This window comes from Durio zibethinus, chromosome 15 (genome assembly GCF_047325235.1).
Source record: "Durio zibethinus cultivar Kanyao isolate XHJ-2024 chromosome 15, ASM4732523v1, whole genome shotgun sequence".
Taxonomy (NCBI): domain Eukaryota; kingdom Viridiplantae; phylum Streptophyta; class Magnoliopsida; order Malvales; family Malvaceae; genus Durio; species Durio zibethinus.
In genome coordinates this window covers 21,983,123-22,010,278 of record NC_143176.1, presented here as the reverse complement: position 1 = coordinate 22,010,278, position 27,156 = coordinate 21,983,123, and the positions used below count along the sequence as shown (strand labels likewise).

Sequence of the window (27,156 nt, the reverse complement as noted above, 5' to 3'; positions counted from 1 at the left end):
GTGACAAATCTCCCAACAAGTGGTATTAGAACGATGATTATTTTGAAATATCGATATAAAAGCAGCCCAAGACAGAAGTAAACTCTATTTAAGATCATGGGGGGTGATATAGATTTTATGATAAAATTGACAGCATCAAATTATTCAATTTGAAAGCCTATGATGGAAGATCAAGATCATTTATACTGTAACGATTTGCATGAGCCGGTATTGGTGAGATCATGGAGTGTGATACAGATTTCATGATAAAATTGACAGCATCAAATTATTTAATTTAGAAGCCTATGATGAAAGATCATTTATACTATAAAGATTTGTATGAGCCGGTATTGGATGATTCAGTTAAACCAACAGATATGAAAGATAAAAATTGAAAGAAGCTAGGTAGAAAGATGCTAACTACAATTAAAAAATAGGTTGATATCAGCGTGTTTCATCATGTAACGTATGAGATAGATGTTCATACTGTTTGAGAAAAATTAGCAGCATTGTATGATAGAAAAATATGTATAAATAAAGTTATACTTATTAAAAAGCTTGCAACTTTACAGTACATGGATAGACGATTTATTACAAAGCACCTGAGTGATTTTCAAGATTTATTTAATTAGCTGACTACTATGGAGCTTAAGATTGATGATGAAATGAAGGTATTATTTTTTTTAGGTTCATTGCCGACAGTTAGAATACTCTAGTTGCAACTGTTCTTATTCAGCTCCTGATTACAAGGTAACATTGGAGATGGTAAAAGACAGTATGCTTAATGAAAAAGTTAGGCAAAACGATGTAGACCCTGGGAATCAAGTTCTGGTCACAGAGAACAGGGGTAGAAACATCGACAGAGGTTAAAACTCAAAAGGCCATGGTAAGTCTAAACATAGATTCAAGTCTAAAGATAAAGTAAAGTGTTTTCATTATGGTAAAACAGGTCATATAAAACAACACTATAAAATCTTAAGTAAGAGCAAAAAGATAAGAAAAGTAAGAGTTTTGATGATGACAATGTTACAGTAGTGAATTCATTTAGTTACTTTGATTTATACACATGGTGATTGTAATCATATTGGTGATCCTAGCATAGAGTGGATAGCTGACACAAGAACCGTATATCATTGTGTTTCTAAGAGAGGGTTGTTTACAAATTATAAAGTAGAAGACTTTAGTTGCATCAAGATGAGAAATAAGAGTGTGTCATAAATTGTTAGAATTAGTGATATTATTGTACAAATTAGTACAAACTGCATGTTTACTTTAAGGGATGTCAGACACATTTCGAATATTAATGTCCTTGATAAGGAGGAATATGAGAGTAGACAAAAGAATAGGTAGTGAAAGCTTCTCAAAGGATCTATGATAGTTGTAAGAAAAAAATTATGTTGTACAATATATAAGACATTGATGCAATTGAACGATAACCAGATAAATACTATGGAAGATGATGCTTTAGCAAACTTGTAACACAAGAGGCTGGCACACATAAGTGAAAAAAGATTAAAGGTTTAGGTAAGATAGTCTCTTATTTTTTTGACCAAAGGTATATCTCTCGATTTATATTATCATTATTTGTTTGGAAAGCATCGTAGAGGTTTTTTTTGTAAAAGTTCTTAGAGAAAAATAAATAGATTGGAATTGATTTATTCTGACGTATGTGGTCCCATTGACGTTGAGTCATTAGGTGGTGATAGGTATTTTATTACTTTTATTGATGATACTTCACATAAGACTTAGGTGTATGTGTTAAAAAATAAAAGTCAAGTATTATAGTATTTTTAAAAATTTCATGCTATGGTGGAAAGGATGATAAGATTACCCTTGAAGTGTATTTGGACTGATAATGGTAGAGAATACACATCCAAAGACTTTGAAAAGTACTGTTCAAAGTATGAGATCAGGCATGAGATGACAGAACCTGAAACATCGTAACATGATGGTGTAGCTAAAAGGATGAACCGCACCATTGTGAAAAAAATCAAATGTATGTTGAGGATAGTAAAATTACCAAAGTTATTCTAAGGTAAAGCAGTTAACAGTCTTGTTATTTGCTTAATAGATCACCATCAATTCCTTTGGGCTTTAATATTTTAGAAAGAGTGTGGACAAGAAAATATGCTTCATTCTCTTATTTGAAAGTTTTTGGATGTAAAGCATTCATGCTTATGCTGAAAGAGTAGAGGTCAAAGCTTGACAGTAAAATCACACAGTATGTGTTTATAGGATATGGTGATGAAGAATTTGGCTACAGGGTATGAGATTTAGTGAAAAAAATTATCAAAAACAGAGATGTGGTCTTTTATGAAAAAGAAACTTTAACAGACATTGAAAAAAATAAAAAGATTACACGGATTACTGTTAAATGTGATGTTTCAATACCAACAGGTGTTTCATAGGAAAGAGCCACAGATAGTAAAAATGAGTAAGAAACATAACTTGAAGATATGAATGAGCCAGTCATAGTTAGTGATGATCCAGATACAATCAATTTTGGGTAAGAGGAACAATCTTCTCCACTAGAAAATATTGAACAGGGAGAGCTACCTTCGGAATCAGGTGATGTAGAGTCTCAGCCTAGTTGATTTATTAGAGAGCGCATGTCATTTTTTAGGTATCCAAGTTTAAATTTTATTTTAGTTACTAGTGAAAGAGAGCTAGAGAGTTTTTAAGATATGCAGACTACTTCGGATACAGAACATTGATTAAAAGTAATAAAAGATGATATGAAGTCATTCAAAAAAATGAGATGATACTTATGATCTTGTTAAACTTTCAAAAGGGAAAAAATCGTTAAAAAATAAATGGGTATTCAAGTTGAAAAATGATGGTGACAAACTAGTGAGGTACAAAGCTTGATTAGTGGTAAAAGATTTTTTTTCAGAAATTAGGCATCAATTTTGATGAGATTTTCTCTCTAGTTATAGAGATGAGTTTCATTTGAGTGGTACTAAGATTAGCAACTAGTTTGAATCTCGAGCTTAATCAACTTGATTTCAAGACTACATTCTTACATGGTGACTTACAAGAGGACATTTATATGAATCAGTCTAAGGGTTTTGAAGTAAAAAAGAAAGAGCATTTAATTTGTAAACTGAAGAAAAACTTGTATGGCTTGAAACAAGCTCCGCGACAGTAGTATAAAAAGTTTAATTCTTTTATGGTGAACCACCGTTATAAAAAAACTATAACGAATTCTTATGTGTATGTCAAAAATTTTTTTAATGGTAACTTCATTATTATCTTATTATATGTTGATGATATATTGATTGTGAGACAAGATGCTGGTATGGTTTGCAAGTTGAAAGAATAATTATTTAAGTTTTTTGACATGAAAGATTTAGGTCCAGTAAAGCAGATTCTTGGTATGGACATTATCCGGGATAAAAAAGTTGAAAACCTATGGTTGTCACAGAAAAAATATGTTGAACGAGTGTTTAGTAGATTTAACATGTAACATACTAAATCAGTTAGCAGTTCACTTACTAACTATTTTCATCTGAGTAAAAAATCTTATCTGATGTCTAAGGAAGAGCAATTAGCTATGTCTAGTATTCTTTATTCTTCTGCAGTCGATTCTTTAATGTATCTTATGATTTGTAAACAATCTGACATTGCTCATGCAGTTAGTGTAATGAGCAAATTTTTTTTCTAATATGAAAAAGGTTTACTGAAAAGCAGTAAAATAAATTTTCAGATATTTGAAGGACACTTCAAAAATGTGCTTGAGTCATAAAATTTTACAACAAATTCTAGAAGAGTTTACTGATGTTGACATGGTAGGTGATCTTAATGGTAAAAAATTTATTTTAGCGTATTTGTTTACTTTTATAGGAAGAGCTATGTCTTGGCAGTCTAAGTTACAGAAAATGTATTACTTTGTCAACTATAGAGGCTGAGTATATTGTAACAATCGAAGTAGGTAAAAAAAAGCTTTAGATGAAACTTTTTCTTTTTAAATTAGAGTTGAATCAGAAAGAGTATGTGATATTTTATGATAGTCAGAGTGCTTTAGATTTGAGTAAAAATATCATGTATCATGCTAGAACAAAGCGCATTGATGTTAGATTTTATTGGTTACATTCAGTGATTAAGGAACAACAAATGTTGTTGAAAAAAATCCATACTAATGAAAATATAACAGATATGTTGACTAAGATACTTCCCAGGAAGAAGCTTGAGCTCTGTAGTAACTTGACTGGAATGAGTTTCTTGGTCAAGGTAAGTTTTAAATGAAACTGCTATGGTGATGAATCTCCTTCTAATAAGGCTGGAGAAGGAGATCGTTAGGAAAATAAAGTCCAGTCCCATATAATTAGTTTTGGACCAATCAAAAGTCATGGGCTTTGGTCTTTCTTTTTACACAGAACCCTAGTTACTTAATAAAAAGAGGTGGGGCTATTTTAAGGTGGTGTCGCAAACTAAGAAAAGAAAGAAGAAAAGCTAAAAAAAAAGAAAAAAAAGGAGAGTTATTGAACAAAAGTTGATATGTGGTCCGATTGAGCTAAAATTTTATCAACAGATTTGTGATTCAGAATTCTACATTTTGACTGATGAAGATCGGATTTGAAGCTCTCTAGTAACAAATTCAAGGTGTATTTGTTGAGTCACCTATTTGATAAAATTTCTTCAATTGTCTTTCTCTAGTTGCTGATTAGCTCTAGTTTTAGCTAAAAAAGAACTTTGTATATCTATTATTTGATAGTAAAAATTTTTTTGGTAGTTCGTAGTTTTTTCCTCTACACTAAAAGGTTTTCTATGTAAATCTTGGTATGCTTTATATTTTCTGCGTTGTTGATTGTTGAATGTTGTCTATTATTATGGGTTTATTGCGATATATTGCTTTTGCGTTATTGTGTTTATTGCTTCAAGCCCAACATATCATTAGAAAAATGGGGTCCAGCCTTATGTAATTGGTTTTGGACCAATCAAAGGCCATGGGCCTTGGTTTTTCTTTTTATACAAAACCCTAACAACTTAATAAAAAGAGGTGAAGCTATTTTAAGGTGATGTTGCAAACCAAGAAAAGAAAGAAGAACAGTAAAAAAAATAGAGAGAAAATAAAAAAGAGAAAGTTGGTTGAACAGAGTCGATCTGTGGTCTGATTGAGTTGAAATTTTATCAGCAGGTGTATGATTCAAAGTTTTACATTGTAAACAGTAAATATCGAGTTTAAAGCTCTCTAGGAATAAATTCAAGGTGTATTTGTTGAGTCACCTATTTGGTAAGATTTCTCTAATTGTCTCTCTCTAGTTGTTGATTACTTCTAGTTTTAGCTAGAGAAAAATTTTGTATATCCATTATTTGATAATGAAAATTTTTCTGGTGGTTTGTGATTTTTCTCTCTACATTGTAAGATTTTTTACGTAAATCATGGTGTGCTTTATTTTTTCTGCATTGTTGATTGTTGTTTATTACTGTGAGTTTATTACGATATATTACTTTTGGGTTGTTATGTTTATTGCTTCAGGCCCAATAAGTGGTATTAGAGCCAAAAGTCACAGGTTCGAGAAGTCACGGGTTTGAGTCTTATTTGTATTGCTGGAGAAGAGATTGTTGATAGATCGAAGGTTGGCCGCGTCCATCAACTCTATGTATTCGAACATCGATATTAAATGTTCGACTTAGATATAACGAGTATATGATAATATGCAGAAACGGAGCACCCAAGTGGGCGATGTGTTGAGTTAACTTGGAGTGTAAACTTGAAGGAGCATTGAGACAACCTATGTGGCAAGGTTGAGTGTTGTGATCTGTTCCAAAAGTGCACTAGAGATGTAAGATTGTCTGGCCCAAAGGAGATGTTGATAGGATTCACTCGCATGGGGAAACCGTGATGGGACTTGATTAAAACTCATAAGTGAATGGGAGAAATTGTTGAGATATAATTCATATGTGAGTAAAAAATCTCACATCATTAAAAAATCTAAATGAAATTTCCTATATATGCGTAAACGACCTAAAAATCTAATAGCTTAAGCTTTTGAACTCAAATGATATCTAACATGCATATATAAACTCTCTGATGTGTTCTCATATGCTCTAAATGTGATAAATCTCCTAATACTCACAGCCGAAAATTAGGTAATCTTTGTGCCCGTAAACAAATTTTAGAAGTACAAAGAAACATCACAAGAAAACTGGTTTGCCAGACTCAAAGAAGCACTAATTTATTCAAAAGTTAAAACCTTGTCACACATTCTTACATCATCTTCAATTTTGAAAAGCAAAAGGAATAACATTGGAAAGACCTCAGACACAAACAAAAACTAACAGCATTTGCTTATTTTTCCATAATTGAGGCCCATGAAACTTAAAATGTTTTCACCATTGATATTAGCCAGAAATCTCAATGGCCTTAACCTCAGGTTTCTTCTCCTCCTCCTTGGGGACAGTCACAGTCAGGACACCATTTTCCATGGTAGCCTTAATCTGATCCATCTTTGCGTTCTCAGGCAACCTAAATCTCCTCAGGAACTTCCCACTGCTTCGCTCAACACGATGCCACTTGTCATTCTTCTCTTCTTACTCTTTGCTCCTCTCCCCACTTATTTGAAGAATCCTACCTTCTTCAACCTCAACTTTCACCTCCTCTTTCTTCAGCCCTGGAAGATCAGCTTTGAAAACATGAGCTTCTGGTGTTTCCTTCCAATCAAACCTTGCATTAGCAAAGGCCGAAGTATCGCGTGCCGAACAAGGCAGATTGAGAGCCAATGCAGAGTTGAAGAACCCATCGAAAGGATCCCATACATCTAGAGAAAATGGATCAAAGACATTGGTTTTTCGGCCACCAAGAAGGCCAGGAATGAGTGACATGCCTGCAAAACTATGAACAAATATTAACACAAAAAAGAAGAGAGATGTCTACACTCTACAAAGTAAGCAAACAAAGGCTTCAAGCTTCAATTGTATTTTTCCACAATGGAATTTGGTTGTGATTAGAATGCTATATATAGAAGTGATTCAAGCGAAAGAGGCTTCTAGTTTCGATATGTGGTGAAAATAACAGTAGTTTAGCAGTTGCAAGAGTTTTCTGGTAGCTTCATGGCATTTCTCCCATTATATTATTCATTCCTAACTTCAGCAAAAGTAACAGTTGAAACAAATGTTCTTAAATGGATATAAACACATATTATATTCTTCTTCTACGATATTCTACAAGCTTCATTATATTTTGATGTAGAAAATTGGTACTAGAAAATTGGGTTTCCTTTTTGGGTCCCTTCCAGGGGGTTCATGGTGGCCCAAAATCAAAAGACTAGGAAGGTAGCAGCCCAAGGGGACAAAACCAACACATATATACACTGTACCAAATAATTTCTCCTATGCCTTTCCTTTCTGTCTCTTCAATTTAAAGCATATATTAAGGAAAACTTAGCAGAAAAATATGTCAGAGGTCAAAACCAAACACTAATGTTACTGTGAAACATATGAAAATTTATAATAGAATTAAGCTAAGGTTGCTTAATTGTTCATGAAACAAACTTAATCAAATTTGGAATCCTCTTGTCTTGACTGCTATGTATAAGATCCCATTGGTGTTGGAATGGAATGCTGGCCCATGCACTTTCGTACAAGCCATTCTGCCAGAAAAAAAAAAAAAAACTTGAATTTCTACCTATCAGTAATGCCCTTAAATTTTCCTAAGCTGGTGGTCAAAGCTTAATGAATCTCCGTCGTTAGTCTTTTTCCTACATTCATTTAAGGCAATGGACACCCTGATGAATCATTCGTTTTAAGTTGGAAATAGTCAAATTGGTAGCTAGTTGTTGTTGCCGACTCTGAAAAGGAAATGAACATTGAAAAGAGCTGCAGATATTAGGAATTTATTTCCAGTGGATTCTTCATGATCATCAGAAACGAATTGAGGGTTTTGCCAGTGTCAGAAACTTAGAATGATGGTAGTGTTGCTTTGAAAGCGTGATCTGATTAGGAAAAACAAGATAACTCTGAAACACTGGATATCGAACACATGTAATCATCTATTAACCCCAACTTCCTTAATGACACGATTGAATAAACCAACTGCATTAAGTTTTGAATCTGGATAAGATATTTTTTTAATATAAAAAAAGAATTAAATTAAATTATCTGGAATCATATTTGAATAGATCAAATTAGAAATTCAAGATTTGATTTGGATTTTATCAGCTTCTGAATCAAAAAATAATTTACTTGGAGACCAACTTACATTACCATTTATAAACTCAAAGATAAATCTAAAATTAACCAACAATGTAAACAAATTTGATAGCAGCCATTTGACAAATTGACATGTTTTCCCTTCTCTGGTTTTTTTTTTTTTTCTTTGTTATATGTGTTCCATGCGGTAGCCTGAATTGCTATATTTAATCGTTAATCAAATTTCTTTTTTACTCAAAGTTTAAGGTAAGAGGTCTCATTAACTAGTACATATACCCAGAAAATTACAACTGGTATTAGTTATTTTCTTTTGATTGTACGTATAAAAGTCATTTAAATGTATCTTGTCTTATCATCCCAGATGGTAGGCAACATGTCACCATCCCTCTATCCTACTTGTCAACCCTAACAAACATTTCTTTCAAACATCAAACCATGTACATACAAACCCAAATAATTTCAAGAAATCTAAGTTGTAACCAAAATTTTTCTCAATTTTTTAAAGTAAAAATCCTACAATATCAAAAAAATTTTAATATTGTAGGTAGACTTGGCAATTTTAGCATAATATATACATCGATATGATATAAAAATAATATAAAAAAATACAAAAGCAATACAATTTTAAAATTTTAATAAAAATTATGTGTATATATATATATATATTTGTGTGTGCATTTAGTAAAAATAAAAAAAATTTTGATATGTCAATACGAATTATGATACAATAATTTTTATATTTTATATATGATTGAAATAAAATAAATATAATAAAAGTATATAAATTGTCATATCTAGTTGTAGGATAAGCTAGCTAGACATTCTGTTGATCTTGGAAAGGAACCATAGAAAAGCGAATTAATCATTTACGATTTTCTAAAGCATAAACGATGGATCTGCGTAAATGAGAAGGGAATAAAAATGATATGTTCGTAGTACTAGTAGTAAGCAATTCTTGTGAACCATTGGTTATGGGGGTAGCATTCGTTCTTTGGAGATACGCTACATGAGCATATTCATATTCCGTTGACTGATATTATTGGGGAATAGCCATAGCCGTTTGCAGTTGTTGATGTCGAGTCAAGAGAAACGAAATGGTCCCAAAAGATAGCTTTGGATCCTCATTTAGAGGCTTCTAACCTTGAAATAGATATATAAAATTAGTGGCTAATAAGAGTTGACGCAAATGGCTAATGTTTAGGGCTTGAAAGTAAAGTATTCAAGTTTAAATCTTCACAGTCTCTTGTTAGTAGATAATCCTCCAATTTGAAAAGTCTTAAAAGATCTATAAATCTCTTTATGAATTGATGATTCATCCTGACCTTACAGATAGGATAACCTTTCTATCCCTAAACTTTTTTCAACCAAAAATAAAAAAAGGATTTATGTAATCAGTGCACGCATGGTGAAGGTTCCAAAAATATGGAACCCACCAAAATAGTGAAAATATATGGCTTCTTTTGGGTTCTTGTTTTCAAGCTTTTCCCACAATTCTTTCAGCCTTAACATTAAAAATGCTGTGGACAATTGCATATGTTTTTGGTGAATGGACTGGATGATAATTCATTTGATAATTTAAAAATTTCACCCACTATGTGTGAAATAATAATCTTTAAAAAGTTTTAGATTTTACAAGAAAAACCCGTTAGATCTAATTGGCCCTAACTACTGTTTTCAAATTTTGTTCACTTAAGCTATAATCAAGAGAAATTAACAGTATTTGTTAATGAGTAGGCTCCATGACTATTTAATTATTACCTTGAGCATTACATTCTTTTTTTTTCTCTTTGTAAAAATAATTTTAATATAAAAATAGGTTTTAGAATCAAAATCACCATGATAATTGAAAAGAAGAAAGTGATTTGTCGTCTCATTCACAGATAAAATCATACAAAAGATATTGATTAATCAACCCATTGACATTTCACTAGCTGACAGAGGAAGCCATCTGTGTAAGATCTTTGAATAAAAATGCGTCTGCCATCTGTTTGAGCAGTTACTTGAGGATATTGAGATCTGGTAACTTCACAATGCAGGGTTTTCGCACGTTCCATCATTGTTATTCCTGATTGAAATTGATAATGGCTGGGAGAGTAGAATTTTTTGAGTGCTTGATTTAGATTTTCTAATCTTCATCAGCATGTTCGATTGAGGGTCTTCCCATTAATTTTGTGATTTTCCAAATTTGATATGGTTGGATAAATCTTTCTCTTTGAAAGATTCTTAATAAACTAGTTATCTTAAAATGGATATAGAAAAAAGTATTGCTATTTTTTACAAAATTAATGAATTTTGGTTTAATAAAGGTTGGAAACTGTTTTAGTTGTAAGAAAGAGAAATTTTGTACAACTATTTGTCCTACAATACTAATTTCAATACTAGTTATATGGAATGGTTCATGATCCAATTTAAATTTGATTTTTGGAAATAAATCTCCTATTCTAGAGTTTTCTAGATATAGGGATGGGTAATATTCAAAGAATTTTTCTTGTAATAATTTTTCTATTGCAAAAAGGAAAGTGTTATTTATTCTTTGAAAAATTTCTCTTGGTAAGAGAATTGCTGCTTTTTCAAATAGTAAAACTTTCTTTAGTTTTATTAATTTTGAAGAAAATTGTTTTTTCTCAAAATATTTATAAATTTCAAGAAGATTGTTTATCTTTTCGAGAGATATTGATTTTCTTCTGCTGCAAAAAAGTCTGGGTCTTGCTCTTTTAGCAAGTTGACAGAACATATATTGTTATGAACAAGCTTTTCAAAATAAGCATTTTCTTTAGCTTGGTTAGTTAAAGTTTATGCTAATTTGGTCATTTTTCTTTGAAAGTTGATTTTACTTTCGCTTATATGGGATTTCCATATATTGTTGAGAAGATTACATAATTCAGGAGGGATACTTGGATTATAAAAATCTTTTAAGTATAATGAAGGTGTTTTAGGTTTCAATAACTATTCTATTTGTTTAAGAATTTGGGAATATGACATAGGAGTCCATTGGTTAGGATCTTGTGAAAACTAAGAAATATTTGGATGTTGAGTGGTTTCCATTATTGATTGTAAGGAAGGTTATGGAATAGAGAAATATGATTGAGGTTTGTTAAGATATCATTGAGGATATGGAATTGGCTAAAATCCTAGTTATGATTTTGAGAAGTAAAAGTTCTGGGCTTACTTTACTTTTTGCGTGTGGTAGTCTAATCTCCTTGTTGTCCATTGAGAGGTTTTTTACCTCTATCCATCAGACCTATTAAGAATATCAACAAAAACATTGTTAGTTCTCTTAATAAATTTAATATTAAAATTATATTGACATAAGAAATTATACCATCTAATCTTTTTTTAATTAATGTCTATTTTTTATTTTTTAAAAAATCTAAAATTGCTTGGTTATTAGTTTTTATGACAAAAGCTTTTAGTGCTAAATAAATATAAAATTTAGTTACTACATTTTTTTATGGCAAGTAACTCTTCTTTAAAAATAATATAACGCATCTAATCTCACATTGAAATAATGTGGAGATAATGAATAATATATGTATAGAAATCTACATCTAAACTTATGAAGACACCTTCTATAGGATAAAATTATGAGATTTTTGGGTTAAAGTGGACAATATCTCATAGATTGGTTGCGAGTCTCCACAAATGGTATCAGATAGATCATCAGTCGATGAAAATTAAGTGCTACATTGCGGGAGTCACTAAGTGCTACATGGTGGGAAGCTACCTCTAGAATCCTAATGTCTGATGTGATTTTGGTCTTGTGATTAGACTCGACTTGATAGGGACGTTAAGCTTTAAAGGTAGAGAGATTGTAATGCCCCTAATCCCACATTAAAAAAATGTGTGGATAAAAAATAATATATATGTAGAGATTTAAATCAAAACTTGTGATACACTTTTTGTATGACAAAATCATAAGACTTTCGGGTCAAAGCAGATAATATCTCATAGGTTGGGTGTAGGTCTCCACAAATAATGTATTTGGTTTCATTAGGTTTAAATTTACCATGATTATAACCACAAATTAATTCATTGCTTTGAACTTATGCTTTTAAAACACATCCCCAATGTTCACTGGAAGTATTTGTTTCTAAGATTAACAAATCTCCTGTTTTAAGAAGATAGACTTTTGGAATGTAAATAAGATTTGATTTTATTAGTTTAATAATATCAGAGTCTTGTTTTGTGCAGGAAAAAGGAATATCCTTTTTTAATTCTTCTTTAAAATTTTTTTTTTGAAAAAATTTTTGATAAATTATCTTCCATAATTTAGAAGACCTAAAAATTTTTGTAAATGTTTTTTGTTTTCTAGTTGTTTTGGAAAATTTTTTATTTTTACTATAATATGATCTTGTAAAGTAAGACCATTAGAAGATAAATTTAATCCTAAAAATTTTATTTCAAGTTTTTCAAGCTCTATCTTTTTAAGAGTTAAAATAATTCCATGTTTAATAAATTCATGAGCAATTAAATTAAGGTGTTTCTTATGTTGCTTTAAGTTTGAAGATAAAATTAGTATATCATCAATATAAACATAACAAAATTCTTTATATTTTTCAAAAATAGAATCCATCCATCTTTGAAAAATTTAAAGAGCATTGCAAAGAGTAGATGGCATTACTTTCCATTGATATTTCCCTGTAGGAGTGCTAAATGTTGTTAGTGGTTTTGACTCGTTAGAAAGCATGTTTTGCCAAAAATTTGATTTACAATCAACTTTACTAAAATATTTAGTAGTTTTTGCTAAATTTATCAAAACATTTTTTTTTAGGGATAAAATATCCATAAAAAACTAAATTTTGGTTAAGCCTCTTCTAATTGATTACCATACGGGCTTTTCCTATTTTTTGCTTAGCATGATTTCTTACCATGAAAGTAGGATTAGAATGTGGACTATTAGTTAATTCTATTAGCCCTTTTTGTAAAAGTTCAGAAATTTGAATACCAAACTCATCTATATCTTGTTTGGTATAAATCATTGGCTTGACTCTAATGATTTTATTAGAATCAATAATTTGTAAACTATAATATCGAGGACTACAAGAGAATAGTTTTAGTGATTCTTCATTAAAATTATCTTAAGAAATTTTGAATAACCAATGTGTTTCACTGATTACTTTGGTTTCAGCTTTATTAGCCTCGGGTTGAAAATTTTAATCACAAATGTGTTTGTAATTTTTGATTAAAGTATTTCTATAAATTCTTTATCTATAGTAAGAGTGACTGTTGGAAGATTTAAACTGAAAGGTAAATAATTGCAAAGAAAATTATTTCCTAATAATATGTTTCCATGCATAAAAGGAAAACATAAAAATTTTTGGTATTATGAATTTTTTATTCATAATATAGACCAAAATATTTTTTGCTTTAAAACCAATGATGGTTTTTTTACCATCTATACTTATGACAGCTAAAGGATGTTTCATTGGTTCCCATTTGTTTAATGATAGTGCATTACTTCTACAACTAGAGATTATTGCTCCAGTATCTAATAAAACATGTAGAGAATATTGTTTATATTTTTTAAACCTAAATTTTGCATTAATATAATTATAGTGCCTTTTTGGCTGATTCTTAGAAAAAGTAATGACTTCATTATCTCTAATTTTATATTGAGTGATGATAGTTAGACTTTTATTTTCTTATTTTCTAATGTTCCTAGAAGAGACAAAATTTAGAATTAAGTTTACGGTGTTGTAAACAGAGTTTTGTGATTAATAGGACATATTATCACTTGGAAAAATAAGAATGTTGACATTTTTTTGTCTATTTGAAAAACCAAAAAAGGAATTTCTATGTGAAAAAGATTGTTCGCTAAAAATGCTTTCAACATCATCTTTTTTGTTAGAATATGATGAGATTGATGAGGTAGAGGGTAGAATTAAATTATTATTAGAATTATTGGCCTTGATATTTTTGAAATAAAGGTTGTTTCTTGATGCAAAAAATTCTAAAAAATTGACTCTACGATGTGTAGGTTTTTCTTCAGTAATATCTTCTAAAAACCAATTAGTGGGAACTAAAATGACTCTTATATTCATCAATCTGAGTTTGATTTCTGAATCATAAGATCTTGGTTCAAAATTTTCTATAATTTTTGAATTTATTTCTTTAATAGTAGTAGCAGCATGATTTGTTAATTCATAAGTTGTTATCCAATTTATGGATAAATCATGAGCTACTTCTCTGATCTCAAAATTTTTTGTTTTAATTCTAAGTCTGAGATAGTTTTCTATTAATGGATCATTACTAGAAATAAAATAATTTGGTTTTACTTTAAACCAAATAGCTTTTGAAACTAAATGTGATTGGATACCTCTTATTATTGATTTAACAAGATTGGTAAATCTTTTGTCAATTAAAAGAACAAAAATAGGTATGTCTTTACTTGCGATAAAAAGAGATTTTATTATAATCATAATTATGCCAATATGTATATATCTAACTTTATGATACTTTTGTTTAAATTTCTTAATTTTTTTTTAAAAAAAAGGTATATTAAATGATCTTTATTTAGAATCATTTGCTATTGTATCACTACTGACTTTTTCCATGTAACGTTTTACCCATGGTTGAAATTTTTTTAAAAAATGAATATTTATAAATCTCATCTTTTTTAATGATTTGCATTTTTGAAATCTCATCCTTTGTTAGATTATAAGATTCTCCTAACACACATCTCTGAGATAAGTCATCTGTTGTGTTTCAGTATAAGATATTTTAGAGTTTGTTTCTTCATTATTATTTACTTCAACTAGATTAGTAGAAGTATGCATCATGAAGATATATTCTGTTTCAGTATAAAAAAAATCTGATTCTGTTTCAGAAATTAATTCATAAATAATTTATTCATCAAATAAGTCTTCACCAAAATAAATTGATAATTCTCATTCTTTGAGAGTTTTTATAACTTTTCTAGTACTTTTTCCTTTTTTAGGACACCATGGTGCTACATGACCTTTTTTTTTACAAATAAAACATTTACATTTTGATTTTGGTTTATTAGAAGATTTTATTCTAATAACCAGTTTCTTTCCTTTGGTAACCTTGTTTTTAGGTTTCCATTTGACCATTTTATATCTTTTTTGTTTTCTATATTTTTTGTAATAAGATTTGGTCTGTTTGTTACAGCCAAATTCTAATTCATGTTATAAGATCTTAGTGCATTGTTTATCACTAAGCCGCTTTTGTTTAAGACAATACTCAACAACTTGTTTTTTAGCAAAGTAAACTTTATTTCCTATTGTATCACAATGAAATATATTATTATTACTAGTAAAGGTTTTTGAATGTAAATCTAAATAAGTAGGATAATTTTTTAAACATAATTCATCCCATGATAAGGGAAATTTATGAAAATATTGCTTTTTCCAAAATGCTAAAAGTTGTTCATCCAGCTTTTGATATTCACTAACATATTTTTTAGAAAAATTTTCTAAATTTCTAATATTACAGAGTTTTATTTTGGATAGAATAAATTGAGCTTCACTTTTTATGTCAACTTCATCCAGTCTTCCACAAAACTCATTTTTTAGTATTAGTGTTAAACCTTTTAAAAGATTAGGGATTGTGGTTATCTAATTAAGGAGATTTCTTTTTTTGGGTTTTTCCTTATTCAAAATTCTCATTTTTTTAAAAATTATAGAACATCTCCTTGCCATGTTCCACAAAAATAGTTTAAAAACTTTTCTTTAGTACGTGAATCTTTGTAGTTGGTTACTACAATAGACATAGATTATGCCCAATCTTCTATGGGTTTTTCATAGTCAGAAATTAAAACTTTGGATAAATCTAAATATGTACCATCAAAAGCAACATTTCTCTTGTTTAGAAATTCAACATTCATAAAACTTTTGGAGGTTTGCCCAATTTGTTCTATTTGTTTGATTTCATCCCTATTTGTATGTTATTCAACAATTTCGAGATTTAACATATCTGAAAATTTTAAAATATCATCAGTTTTGGGTTAGAAACTTCACCTACATTTTTTTGCCTTGATCAACTTTTTGTTGATATGTTTTCATAGGACTTGGATCCATATAGGTTTTTTCTTCTTCTAAAGAAAAAGTGTCTATATCTATATTTGTAACATTTGTTTCTTCTTTAACTACTGGGTTAGTAGCTAAGATGTTATCTTGATTATCATAATTACTTTCAGCAGTTGTATTATAATTAAGCATATAATAATAATCAAATTTTTTGAAGATAGCTTTATGGGTTTCATAAAGTTTTTTTATCATATTCAAATACTCAATCATTTGTTTAGAATCGTTTGTTTTTTCTATTTTAAACTTCAAATGTTCAATCAAACTTTTGTAAGATTGAAAATCTAATTTTTTTTGTTTAGAGAAATGTAAAGGATTTGATGATGATGATGGTTTATTATCATTAAGAGTTATTATGGTATTTTCATAATAAAGGGGTCCTAAATCATTTTTTTTATTTTTTATTCTAATGTGTGATTAATATTATCAATTTTATCTTTTATTTTATCTATTTTTACAAACAAACGTTTTAAAAAAATAATAGATAAATCTACTAAACTATTTATACTATGACTGATTGTCTGAGATTGTGATTTTAAGTGAGGTTCAATATGCAAGCTATGGTTATAAGTTTTTTTTGGACTTATACAATTTTCTTCTAATTACTTCATGTTTTTGGTACCTAAAACCTTCCATTTTTCATTACAGATTTCTTAAAGCTAGTTAAAACAGCTTAAACAAGCAAAGACCAGCAGGAAATCAGAAAAGGTTTCAAGATATCAAACAAACATCAGAAAATTAGTAGAAGGACAGAAAGACATGCAAGATAGATGCTAATCAAACGCTTTATATATATATATATATATATATATATATATATATATATATATATATATCCTACAATCTGAAAAAGAAAAAAAAAGAAGCTTAAACAAACTCTGATACCATTTACAAAGATAACAAAAACAAAGGAAAAGATTGAAGAGAAGATGATGGAATATTACAGAGAGAATGGTCAGAGGAAATGAAAGAGAGAGAGAAGTGAGAAATCAGAAGAGGATTCTCTGCCTTTTCTACAGGCTTCTATCACCTTCACATATACCAGTATCTATCCTTTTCAAGGCAACCAACTTCAAAGTCTTTCAATGCACCCATGGCCGCTACCCATGGATAAAAAGGAAAACAAAAAACCTTTCAGTTTCCCTTTTTTTTTTACTATCATTGAAGCTTTGATTCACTTTTATCTAAGTATAAAATTTGAAAGTTGATTTGTAGCACCAAGTGTCATTTCTGCTTAGACCTTTCCAAAATTTGAGAGCTTAACAGAAAATTTGTCACCAGTGATTAATTTCTCTTAATTCCTTGTGGGGCACAAGAAGAGAAGCAGCCTAGATATTATAAAATGAAACAAGTACAGATTTTATAGAACTGAAAGGCGAATCTTAACAGTATATAGGAAAAGAGATATGCCATACAAATTGCAATTCTCCACTCTATTACTATATCTAGATACATCATAATGCAGAAAAAGAAAACAGACTATAAATACTCACATTATTAGCTGGTGGAATAACTTTCTGTTCATACTTGCGATATGTTCTTCTAAGAACACCTTTGTGAGGACTGTTTCTGATTCAAATGTGGCTTTTACTAGCTCCAGTCCCTAAGAAATCAACAGAAACTCAATTTTTGTCAGTTATATACAAACAGTCAGCTGAAACAAAGGGAAGAAATATATACAGTGAATAAAGACCTTTAAGTTGAATTGTGTCACAAAAAAGATTGAAGCCCATCTTCATCTGCTTCTCTATATATGGGGTTGAATATCATGATACTGCAATTAACAAAAGTAAGGCTCATGGCATTGTCTGATGTCTAGCTTTGCAGCGATAAAGGACTTTGAAATAATCAACAGCAAGACATCGGCCTTCAATACGAATTTAAGATGTTTAGGGGACAAGAAAAATCAACTAGAAAACAGATTTTTTTTTTCAAGATTGCAGAATCTAATCTTCTTGTAGTTTGTGCAAGATTTGCTACGAATGCATCAGTCGTTGTCGTCCAGCCATGAGGCACTGGCAAGCAAATGACACCAAGGCCTTGTTGCTTCCTTTTTTTTTTTTTGAATTTTACAGTTTACCCATGATCCCCTACTCTTTATACTTAGTTAGCTGAAGAGCACGTTACAAATTCATTTGAACCCACAATCTTCAAACCTTTGAAAAAACCTCATGTCAATTGATCAAAACATCAATGGGCAGTGCTCTATCTTAATTCTTACATTTCAACATAATATAAATAAACAAATCAACCAAAGTACATTCTTGGAACCGGTAAAGCAACCAAGCAACTTCTAATTGTATCTCATCTCTGTTGTTAGTTAAGATCTAACAGTATAGCGGCAGCCTTTGATTATCTACTAAACTACTAGCAGTATTGAGGACCTTGTCATTGCAAATATGTAGTCAAGTAATGGGATGCACTATTTTTAGTCAAAGGGTTTAATGTCTTGAATCTTGTTCATTCAATCTTTAAACCGCTCAGATATATAGATTTCATTTGTCTGCAAATTCTTTGGATTTCTTATTTGTCACCTCTTCGCAAGCAGAGAATCAGGTAAGCTTTGTATCCTTAAACAAAGTTTAGATATAAAAAGCCATAATAACATCGCAAGAAAACTGGTTTGACCAAACTCAAAGAAGCACTAATTTATTCAAAAGTCAAAACCTTGTCACACATTCTTACATCATCTTCAAATTTGAAAAGCATTAAGGAATAACATTGGAAAGACCTCAGACACAAACAAAAACTAACAGCATTTGCTTATTTTTCCATAATTGAGGCCCATGACACTTAAAATGTTTTCACCATTGATATTAGCCTGAAATCTCAATGGCCTTAACCTCAGGTTTCTTCTCCTCCTCCTTGGGGACAGTCACGGTCAGGACACCATTTTCCATGGTAGCCTTAATCTGATCCATCTTTGCATTCTCAGGCAACCTAAACCTCCTCAGGAACTTCCCACTGCTTCGCTCAACACGATGCCACTTGTCATTCTTCTCTTCTTGCTCTTTGCTCCTCTCCCCACTTATCTGAAGAATCCTCCCTTCTTCAACATCAACTTTCACCTCCTCTTTCTTCAGCCCTGGAAGATCAGCTTTGAAAACGTGAGCTTCTGGTGTTTCCTTCCAATCAATCCTTGCATTAGCAAAGGCCCAAGTTTCGCGTGCTGAAGAAGGCAGATTGAGAGCCAATGCAGAGTTGAAGAACCCATCGAAAGGATCCCATACATCTAGAGAAAATGGATCAAAGACATTGGTTCTTCGGCCACCAAGAAGGCTAGGAATGAGTGACATGCCTGCAAAACTATAAACAAAGATTAACACAAAAATGAAAAGAGATGTCTACACTCTACAAAGTAAGCAAACAAAGGCTTCAAGCTTCAATTGTATTTTTCCACAATGGAATTTGGTTGTGATCAGAATGCTATATATAGAAGTGATTCAAGTGAAAGAGGCTTCTAGTTTCGATATGTCAATGGTGAAAATAACAGTAGTTTAGCAGTTGCAAGAGTTTTCTGGTAGCTTCATGGCATTTCTCCCATTATATTATTCATTCCTAACTTTAGCAAAAGTAATAATTGAAACAAATTTTCTTAAATGGATATAAACACATTATATTCTTCTTCTATGATATTCTACAAGCTTCATTATATTTTGATGTAGAAATTTGGGTACTAGAAAATTGGGTACTACAATTCCTTTTGGGGTCCCTGCCAGGGGATTCTTGGCGGCCCAAAATCAAAAGACTGGGAAGGTAGCAGCCCAAGGGGACAAAACCAACACATATATACACCGTACCAAATAATTCTCCCATGCCTTTCCTTTCTGTCTCTTCAATTTAAAGCGTATATTTAGGAAAACATAGCAGAAAAATATGTCAGAGGTCAAAACCAAACACTAATGTTCCTGTGAAACATATGGAAATTTATAATAGAATTAAGCTAAGGTTGCTTAATCGTTCATGAAACAAACTTAATCAAATTTGGAATCCTCTTGTCTTGATTGCTATGTATAAGATCCCATTGGTGTTGGAATGGAATGCTGGCCCATGCACTTTCGTCCGAGCTATTCTACCAGGAAAAAAAAAAAAACTTGAATTTCTATCTATCAGTAATGCCCTTAAATTTTCCTAAGCTGATGGTCAAAGCTTAATGAATCTCTGTCATTAGTCTTTTTCCTACATTCATTTCAGGCAATGGACACCCTGATGAATCATTCGTTTTAAGTTGGAAATAGTCAAATTGGTAGTTAGTTGTTGTTGCCAACTCTGAAAAGGAAATGAACATTGAAAAGAGCTGCAGATATTAGGAATTTATTTCCAGATGGATGCTTCATGATCATCAGAAACGAATTGAGGGTTTTGCCAGTGTTAGAAACTTAGAATAATGGTAGCGTTGCTTTCAAAGCGTGATCTGATTAGGAAAAACAAGATAACTATGAAACATTGGAAATCGAACACATGTAACCATCCATTAAACCCTAACTTCTTTAATGGCACGAATGAATCAACTGCATTAATTCTCGAATTTGAATCAGATATTCTTTTTTAATATAAAAAAATTAAATTAAATTATCTGAAATTATATTTAAATAAGTCAGATAAAAAATTCAAGATTTGATTTGGGTTTTATCAACTTCTAAATAAAAAAAAAATTTACTTGGAGACCAACTTACATTATGAGTTATAAACCCAGAGATAAATCTAAAATTAACCAACAATGTAAACAAATTTGATAGCAGCCATTTGACAAATTGACATGTTTTCCCTTCTCTGTTTTTTTTTTTGTTTTTCTCTGTTACATGTGTTCCATGCGGTAGGCTGAATTGCTATATTTAATCGTTAATCATATTTCTTTTTTACTCAAAGATTAAGGTAAGAGGTCTCTTTGACTAGACATGTACCCAGAAAATTACAACTGGTGTTAGGCATTTTCTTTTGATTGTACATATAAAAGTCATTTAAATCTATCTTGTCTTATCATCCCAGATGGTAGGCAACATGTCACCATACTTTTCAACCCTAACAAACATTTCTTTCAAACATCAAACCATGTACATACAAACCCAAATAATTTCAAGAAATCTAAGTTGTAACCAAAGCATTTTTCTCAATTTTTTAAAGTTAAAATCTTACAATATCAAAATTTTTTTAATATTGTAGGTAGACTTGGCAATTTTAGCATAATATTATATCGGCGTAATATGAAAACAATATAAAAAAATATGAAAGCAACCCACTTTTTAAATTTTAATAAAAATTGTATATATATAAATATATGTGTATGAGTTTAATAAAAATAAAAAAAAATTTGATATGTCGATATAAATTATTATGCAATAATTTTTGTGTTTTATATGTGTTTGACATAAAATAAATACAATAAAAATATATAAATTGCCATATCTAATTGTAGGATAAGCTAGCTAGGCATTCTGTTGATCTTGGAAAGGAGCCGTAGAAAGCAAATTAATCATTTACGATTTTCTAAAGCATAAACGATGGATCTGCGTAAAAGAGAAGGGAATAAAAATGATATGTTCGTAATACTAGTAGCAAGTAATTCTTGTGAACCATTGGTTATGGGGCAGCATTCGTTCTTTGGAGATAGTCTACATGAGCATATTCATATTCCGTTGACTGAAATTATTGGGGAATAGCAATAGCCATTTGTAGTTGTTGATGTCGAGTCAAGAGAAACGAAATGGTCCCAAAAGATAGCTTTGGATCCTCATTTAGAGGCTTCTAACTTGGAAATAGATATATATAATCAGTGGCTAATAAGAGTTGGCACAAATGGTCAAAATTTAAGGTTTGGATGCAAAGCATTCAAGTTTAAATCTCCAGTCTCCTATTAATAGATAATATTTATATTTGAAAAGTCTTAAAAAATTTATAAATCCTCTTATGAATTGACTATTTACCTAACTTTAAAGATAGGATAATCTTTCAATTCCTAAACTTTTTTCGACCAAAAATAAAAAAAGATATATATAATCAGTGCATGCATGGTGGGGCTTCCAAAAATATGGAACCCACCAAAATAGTGAAAATATATGACTTCTTTTGGGTTCTTGTTTTCAAGCTTTTTCCCACAATTCTTTCAGCTTTAACATTAAAAATGCTGTGGACAACTGCATATGTTTTTGGTGAATGGACTGAATGATAATTCATTTGATAATTTAAAATTTTCACCCACTATGTATGAAATAATAATCTTTAAAAAGTTCTAGATTTTACAAGAAAAACCCTGTTAGATCTAATTGAACATAACTACTGTTTTCAACTTTTGTTCACTTAAGCTATAATCAAGGAGAGAAATTAACACTATTTGTTAATGAGTAGGCTTCATGACTATTTAATTATTACCTTGAGCATTATACTTTTTTTTTTCTTTTTGTAAAAAAAATTTTAATATAAAAATAGGTTTTAGAATCAAAATCACCATGATAATTGAAAAGAAGAAAGTGATTTGTCGTCTCATTCACAGATAAAATCATGCAAAAAGATATTGATCAATCAACCCATTGACATTTCACTAGCTGACAGAGGAACCCCCCCCCCCCCCCCCCAACTGATCTGATCATGGCTTTTGGTGAACTTCTGGAGTAGTGAATACTATAATATTTGGGTTAAATCCTCTTCATTAAAATGTTTACAAAAGGCATAGGCTTGGGTGCATTAATGTTTAGGGATTTAATGCAACTATCTCTTGGATCAGTTGACATATTATTGGAGTTGATACTTAAAAGTCATGAGTTCTAAGAAACATATATACATAATATCTTCTTCAATCAGATAATTAATAGGGTAGAAAATTTTGAAAATAAATTAAAATTTTCAAACAAAAAATGCTTAGGGACTTAATAATATCGTGGTTATTACATGTAACAAACCAAGGAAAAGGGAATTTTTTTTAATTCAGCAGGCTTCATGCTTTTAAAAGTGAAAAAAAAAAAAAAAAAAAAGAGAGAGAGAGAGAGAAGATTTGGTCCATTTTAAATACATTCTCTTTTTTCTTTCTTACATTTCTTCTCTTTTGCACATATAAGATATCAGGTATCAAATCTAGTACCGCCTTCTCATCCAATATTCTTAGATGCCTGATAGGATCCTTCAAAATCAAGCCAAGTTATCACCCATTTTTATTTTATTTTATTAGCTGTTAATGTCTTTTCCACAAAGAATCAATTATAAATTTAAATTTGAATAAGCAATTCCATCCACAAGTCAACACTTGAACTTTAATTCGGACACATCTTATCGACTCATTATATATCATTTTGCTAACTGAATATTAGTTCAGATGACATGACATTTGATATAGTTTTTGAAGATTTCATATTTAAAAAATCATACGTCCAATATTCTTTTAGTTGAGTAATTTTGAAACCGACTTTTGTTCCTTGGCGTTTACAAGATTCTCGAGTTTCATAAAAGAAAAGAATAACAAAACTTACATTTTACCAATTTCAAAAGTTAATATAAAGGCATTGAAGGTTATATTCCTGGGTATGAATTTTTAAAAGCTTCAAGTTCAAAGAGGCAAGAAGATTCATGAAAAGTTTTCGATAATTGCTTTTTTTATATATAATTTTGGCCTAAATATGTTTCAAAAGAATATTTAGAGAATGACTTGCCGAGGTAATTGGCAAATGGCAACTTGCATGAATGTCTTTTCATATATGTTTTTGAATAAACACCATCCTTTTACAGGGTGTCAGTGAATTAAACTTTTTTTTTCTTAATTATTAATACCTGCTTGACCTTCACTTTGTTATTTGCATTCCCGTTGTCTCATTTTTCTTATCGTTTTGTCGATAGAACATGTGCAGATGATGGTTCATCATCTTGCATGCATGCATGCATGCAGTTGCATCTTTATCTCAGCCCAGACAAAATCTTTTTGGAAAACTAGCACTGCCACACAAGCCAGAATCAAAGATTATATAGTTAAAAGTGTTTTTCGAAATTTTGCATCGATTTTACTGAAAAACATGTACATTGAAGGAATGCAAAGAACTTGACTCATGTTTATATAGTTATTTTTAAATAATAATATTTAATAATTTTAAATTTTAATAATTATAATTTTTTTATCTCGATGTTGCGACTCTTAATAAAAAAAAAAGACGGTAAAATATTAATGGATTTTGTTTTGGTTTGAGATTTGAAATGATGAATAAAAAACGAACTGGAATTATGCTGTCGAATGATATAGGACAAAATTTATGTTTTCTGAGTTTTTATTTTACATTTCAGAGAAAACAAACGCTGTCAAAAATATATTTTAGAAGAGATAATGGATAGAAAATCCTTTGCAACATCAAAGAATTGCTTAATTAATTAATTAAGGACTGTATTTGAGATTGAAGGGGAGCTTTGGCGTAATTGGTAAGGTTGTTGTCATTTGATCTGATAGACACGAGTTTGAGTCGTGAAAACATTCTCTTATTAAAAATATAAAAAAAGATTGCGTACAATAAAATTTTTCCCGGATACTCATTCCATAGCTGGAGCATTTTATGCACCGTGCTACCCTACCCAATTGTGTTTTGAAATTAATCCCAAATGCTTGATCAATCGATAATGATACTTTGCTTCAGCTTTGACATCACTCCAAGGTTTCAAATGTTGGTTAAAAGAGGTTGAAGATTTTACAAGAAACACTTCTTTAAAGGAATTGCTTTTACTAGAATCAAATCTGCTCATTCCTAAACCCAGTTCAATTATGTTACTTCCGACATTGATATGATACACTTTTTCATGTCTTCCTTTTACAACTCCTTCATATGAAATGATCAAAAGGAGAAAAAAAATATCCCTTCCTTGGAATGTTTTCTTTAGATTACTTTTGCTTTGTAGGTGGAAAAGAATGCTTAAACTAAGGAAAATGTACATATATAAACATAATTGCTTTTTTTTTCCTTTTAAAGAAATTTAACTTTACACAAATTAAAAGAAAAAGTAAAAGAATTGTTATTCAATTCTAAATTGATAATGGAGTTTAAAAGTGTAGTTTACTACAAACAAATTTACATTTTTTTGCATTTCTATTTCACCAAAAATATTAATTTCATAACCTTTATATGAATTTTAGATACGTAGATGTATAACAACATAGAGTATAAATTACCTAATGAAGTTTCTTTTTTCATAAAAATTATATATAATAGATTCTTCATTTTACTATTGTACCTTGTTACTTTCTTTTTCATTTAATTTGATTCTTGTTGGACCTGTTATAACATATAAATTCAAAATTTTATAATTAGATTTAAAAAATAGATTCGTTACCAATTTTTTTTATTTAGGTGTGATTAGCCACCTAAGAAATTTATCATTTTAAAGAGCTCCTAAGCTTGACTAAGAGTCCTTAAAAAAATAAGTTCGGATCTACAAACCAGAATAGAGTTCAGAAGTTTAGTTACATATGAGAAAAGTTATAGCACTCCTATATGCTCATCCTAAGGATGCTACCATATTATTTTAAATTTATCATAAAGCCTTGATTTTAATGGTCTTAAATTTTATATTGAATATTAGAAATAACTTTTAAGATTCTTCCATTAATCTAGTAGAACTCTTAAAAAAATTCTCTCACCTCAAGAGTATTCAACAATCCCATTTGTTTTCTTGAAAAGGCTCCGCCATTGAAAAAAAGTTTAATTAATTATTTTTTTTATTTTTATTTGGTTTTTATTATTGAAAATATATCTAATTATTTTACCATTTGGGCCAAATTAAAAATATTTTATCTTTTTTTAAAAATTTTTTGGAAAGAAAATAATATAACAATTATTTTCTTGAAATTTCATTTAAATTCTTCCACCATTTGGGATAAATTTAAAGAAATTTCTCACCTAGAGATTTCTTAGGAGTTTACCATTTGAAATTTCTAAGATTCTCATCTTTGGATAATTGTCAAATATTTTCAACCAAAATTTTTATTTGGAAAAGAATACATTTACTTTTGTTGAAATTTCATCTAAATTATTCTACAATTTGGGACAAATTTAGAGAAATCTCTCACATAAATATTTCTTTAAAATTTACCATTTAAAATTTCTAAGAATTTCATCTTTGGGTAATTTGTATTTAATTCCAAAATTTTATTTAAATTTTTTTATTTTTTTGTTTGAAAATAAATATTAATTATTGTTATTGAAATTTTATCTAAATTATTCCACAATTTATGACAAATTTAGAAAAAAAATTCCTCACCTAGGAATTTATAAAAATTTACCATTTGAAATTTTTATAAATTTCATCATTAGATAATTAATACTTATTCTTAAAAAAATTTATTTTTTACTTTTTTTAAATTTTTTTCAAATTTAATCATAAAAAATACTAAAAAAATAAACACATAAATAAAATACTAAATAAAATACCAAAAAAAAATAAAACGGCTTGGCTTTAGCTACTCGACTTCAAGTATAGAATGCTACTCAAAGACTTGGCTCGGAGAATTGGTTCGGCTAAGCTCGGCTAAAGGGTTTAGTTTGGGATGCAAGTCGACAGAGCGGGTTGTGTTCAGGTTGGATCACTTGAACAAAAAACATGCGAATACTAATGGGTATTTTAAAGCCAAAACGATGTTGTTTTGGGAGCGATATAAAAGCCTAAACCCGATAGTTTTCCTTAGATTTTTTTTCTCTACTCTCTCTTCCATTTCTTTTCTCTCTCTCTCTCTAGAACATGATGAACAGGAACTTGCTTTTACTAGCATCAAATCTGCTCATTCCTAAACCCAGTTCAATTATGTTACTTCCAATATTGATATGATGCATTTTTTCATGTCTTCCTTTTACAATTCCTTCATATGAAATGATCAAAAGGAGAAAAAAAAAATCCCTTCCTTGGAATGTTTTCTTTAGACTACTTTTGTATTTTAGGTGAAAAAGAATGCTTAAACTATGGAAAATGTACATATATAAACATAATTGTTTTTTTTTTCTTTTAAAGAAATTTAACTTTA

General features: G+C 29.9%; 1 protein-coding gene and 1 pseudogene across 1 annotated transcript; both read right to left on the bottom strand.

The window, feature by feature from the left end:
• Positions 1-6,132: 6,132 nt before the first annotated feature.
• On the bottom strand, positions 6,133-7,118 carry LOC111302160 (18.1 kDa class I heat shock protein-like; annotated as a pseudogene).
• An 11,679-nt stretch (positions 7,119-18,797) lies between these two features.
• On the bottom strand, positions 18,798-19,683 carry LOC111302158 (18.1 kDa class I heat shock protein-like). The gene has a single exon (XM_022898098.2). It carries the CDS (start codon positions 19,469-19,471, stop codon positions 18,992-18,994), a length of 480 nt encoding a protein of 159 aa, XP_022753833.1. The 5' UTR covers positions 19,472-19,683; the 3' UTR covers positions 18,798-18,991.
• Between the last annotated feature and the right edge of the window lie 7,473 nt (positions 19,684-27,156).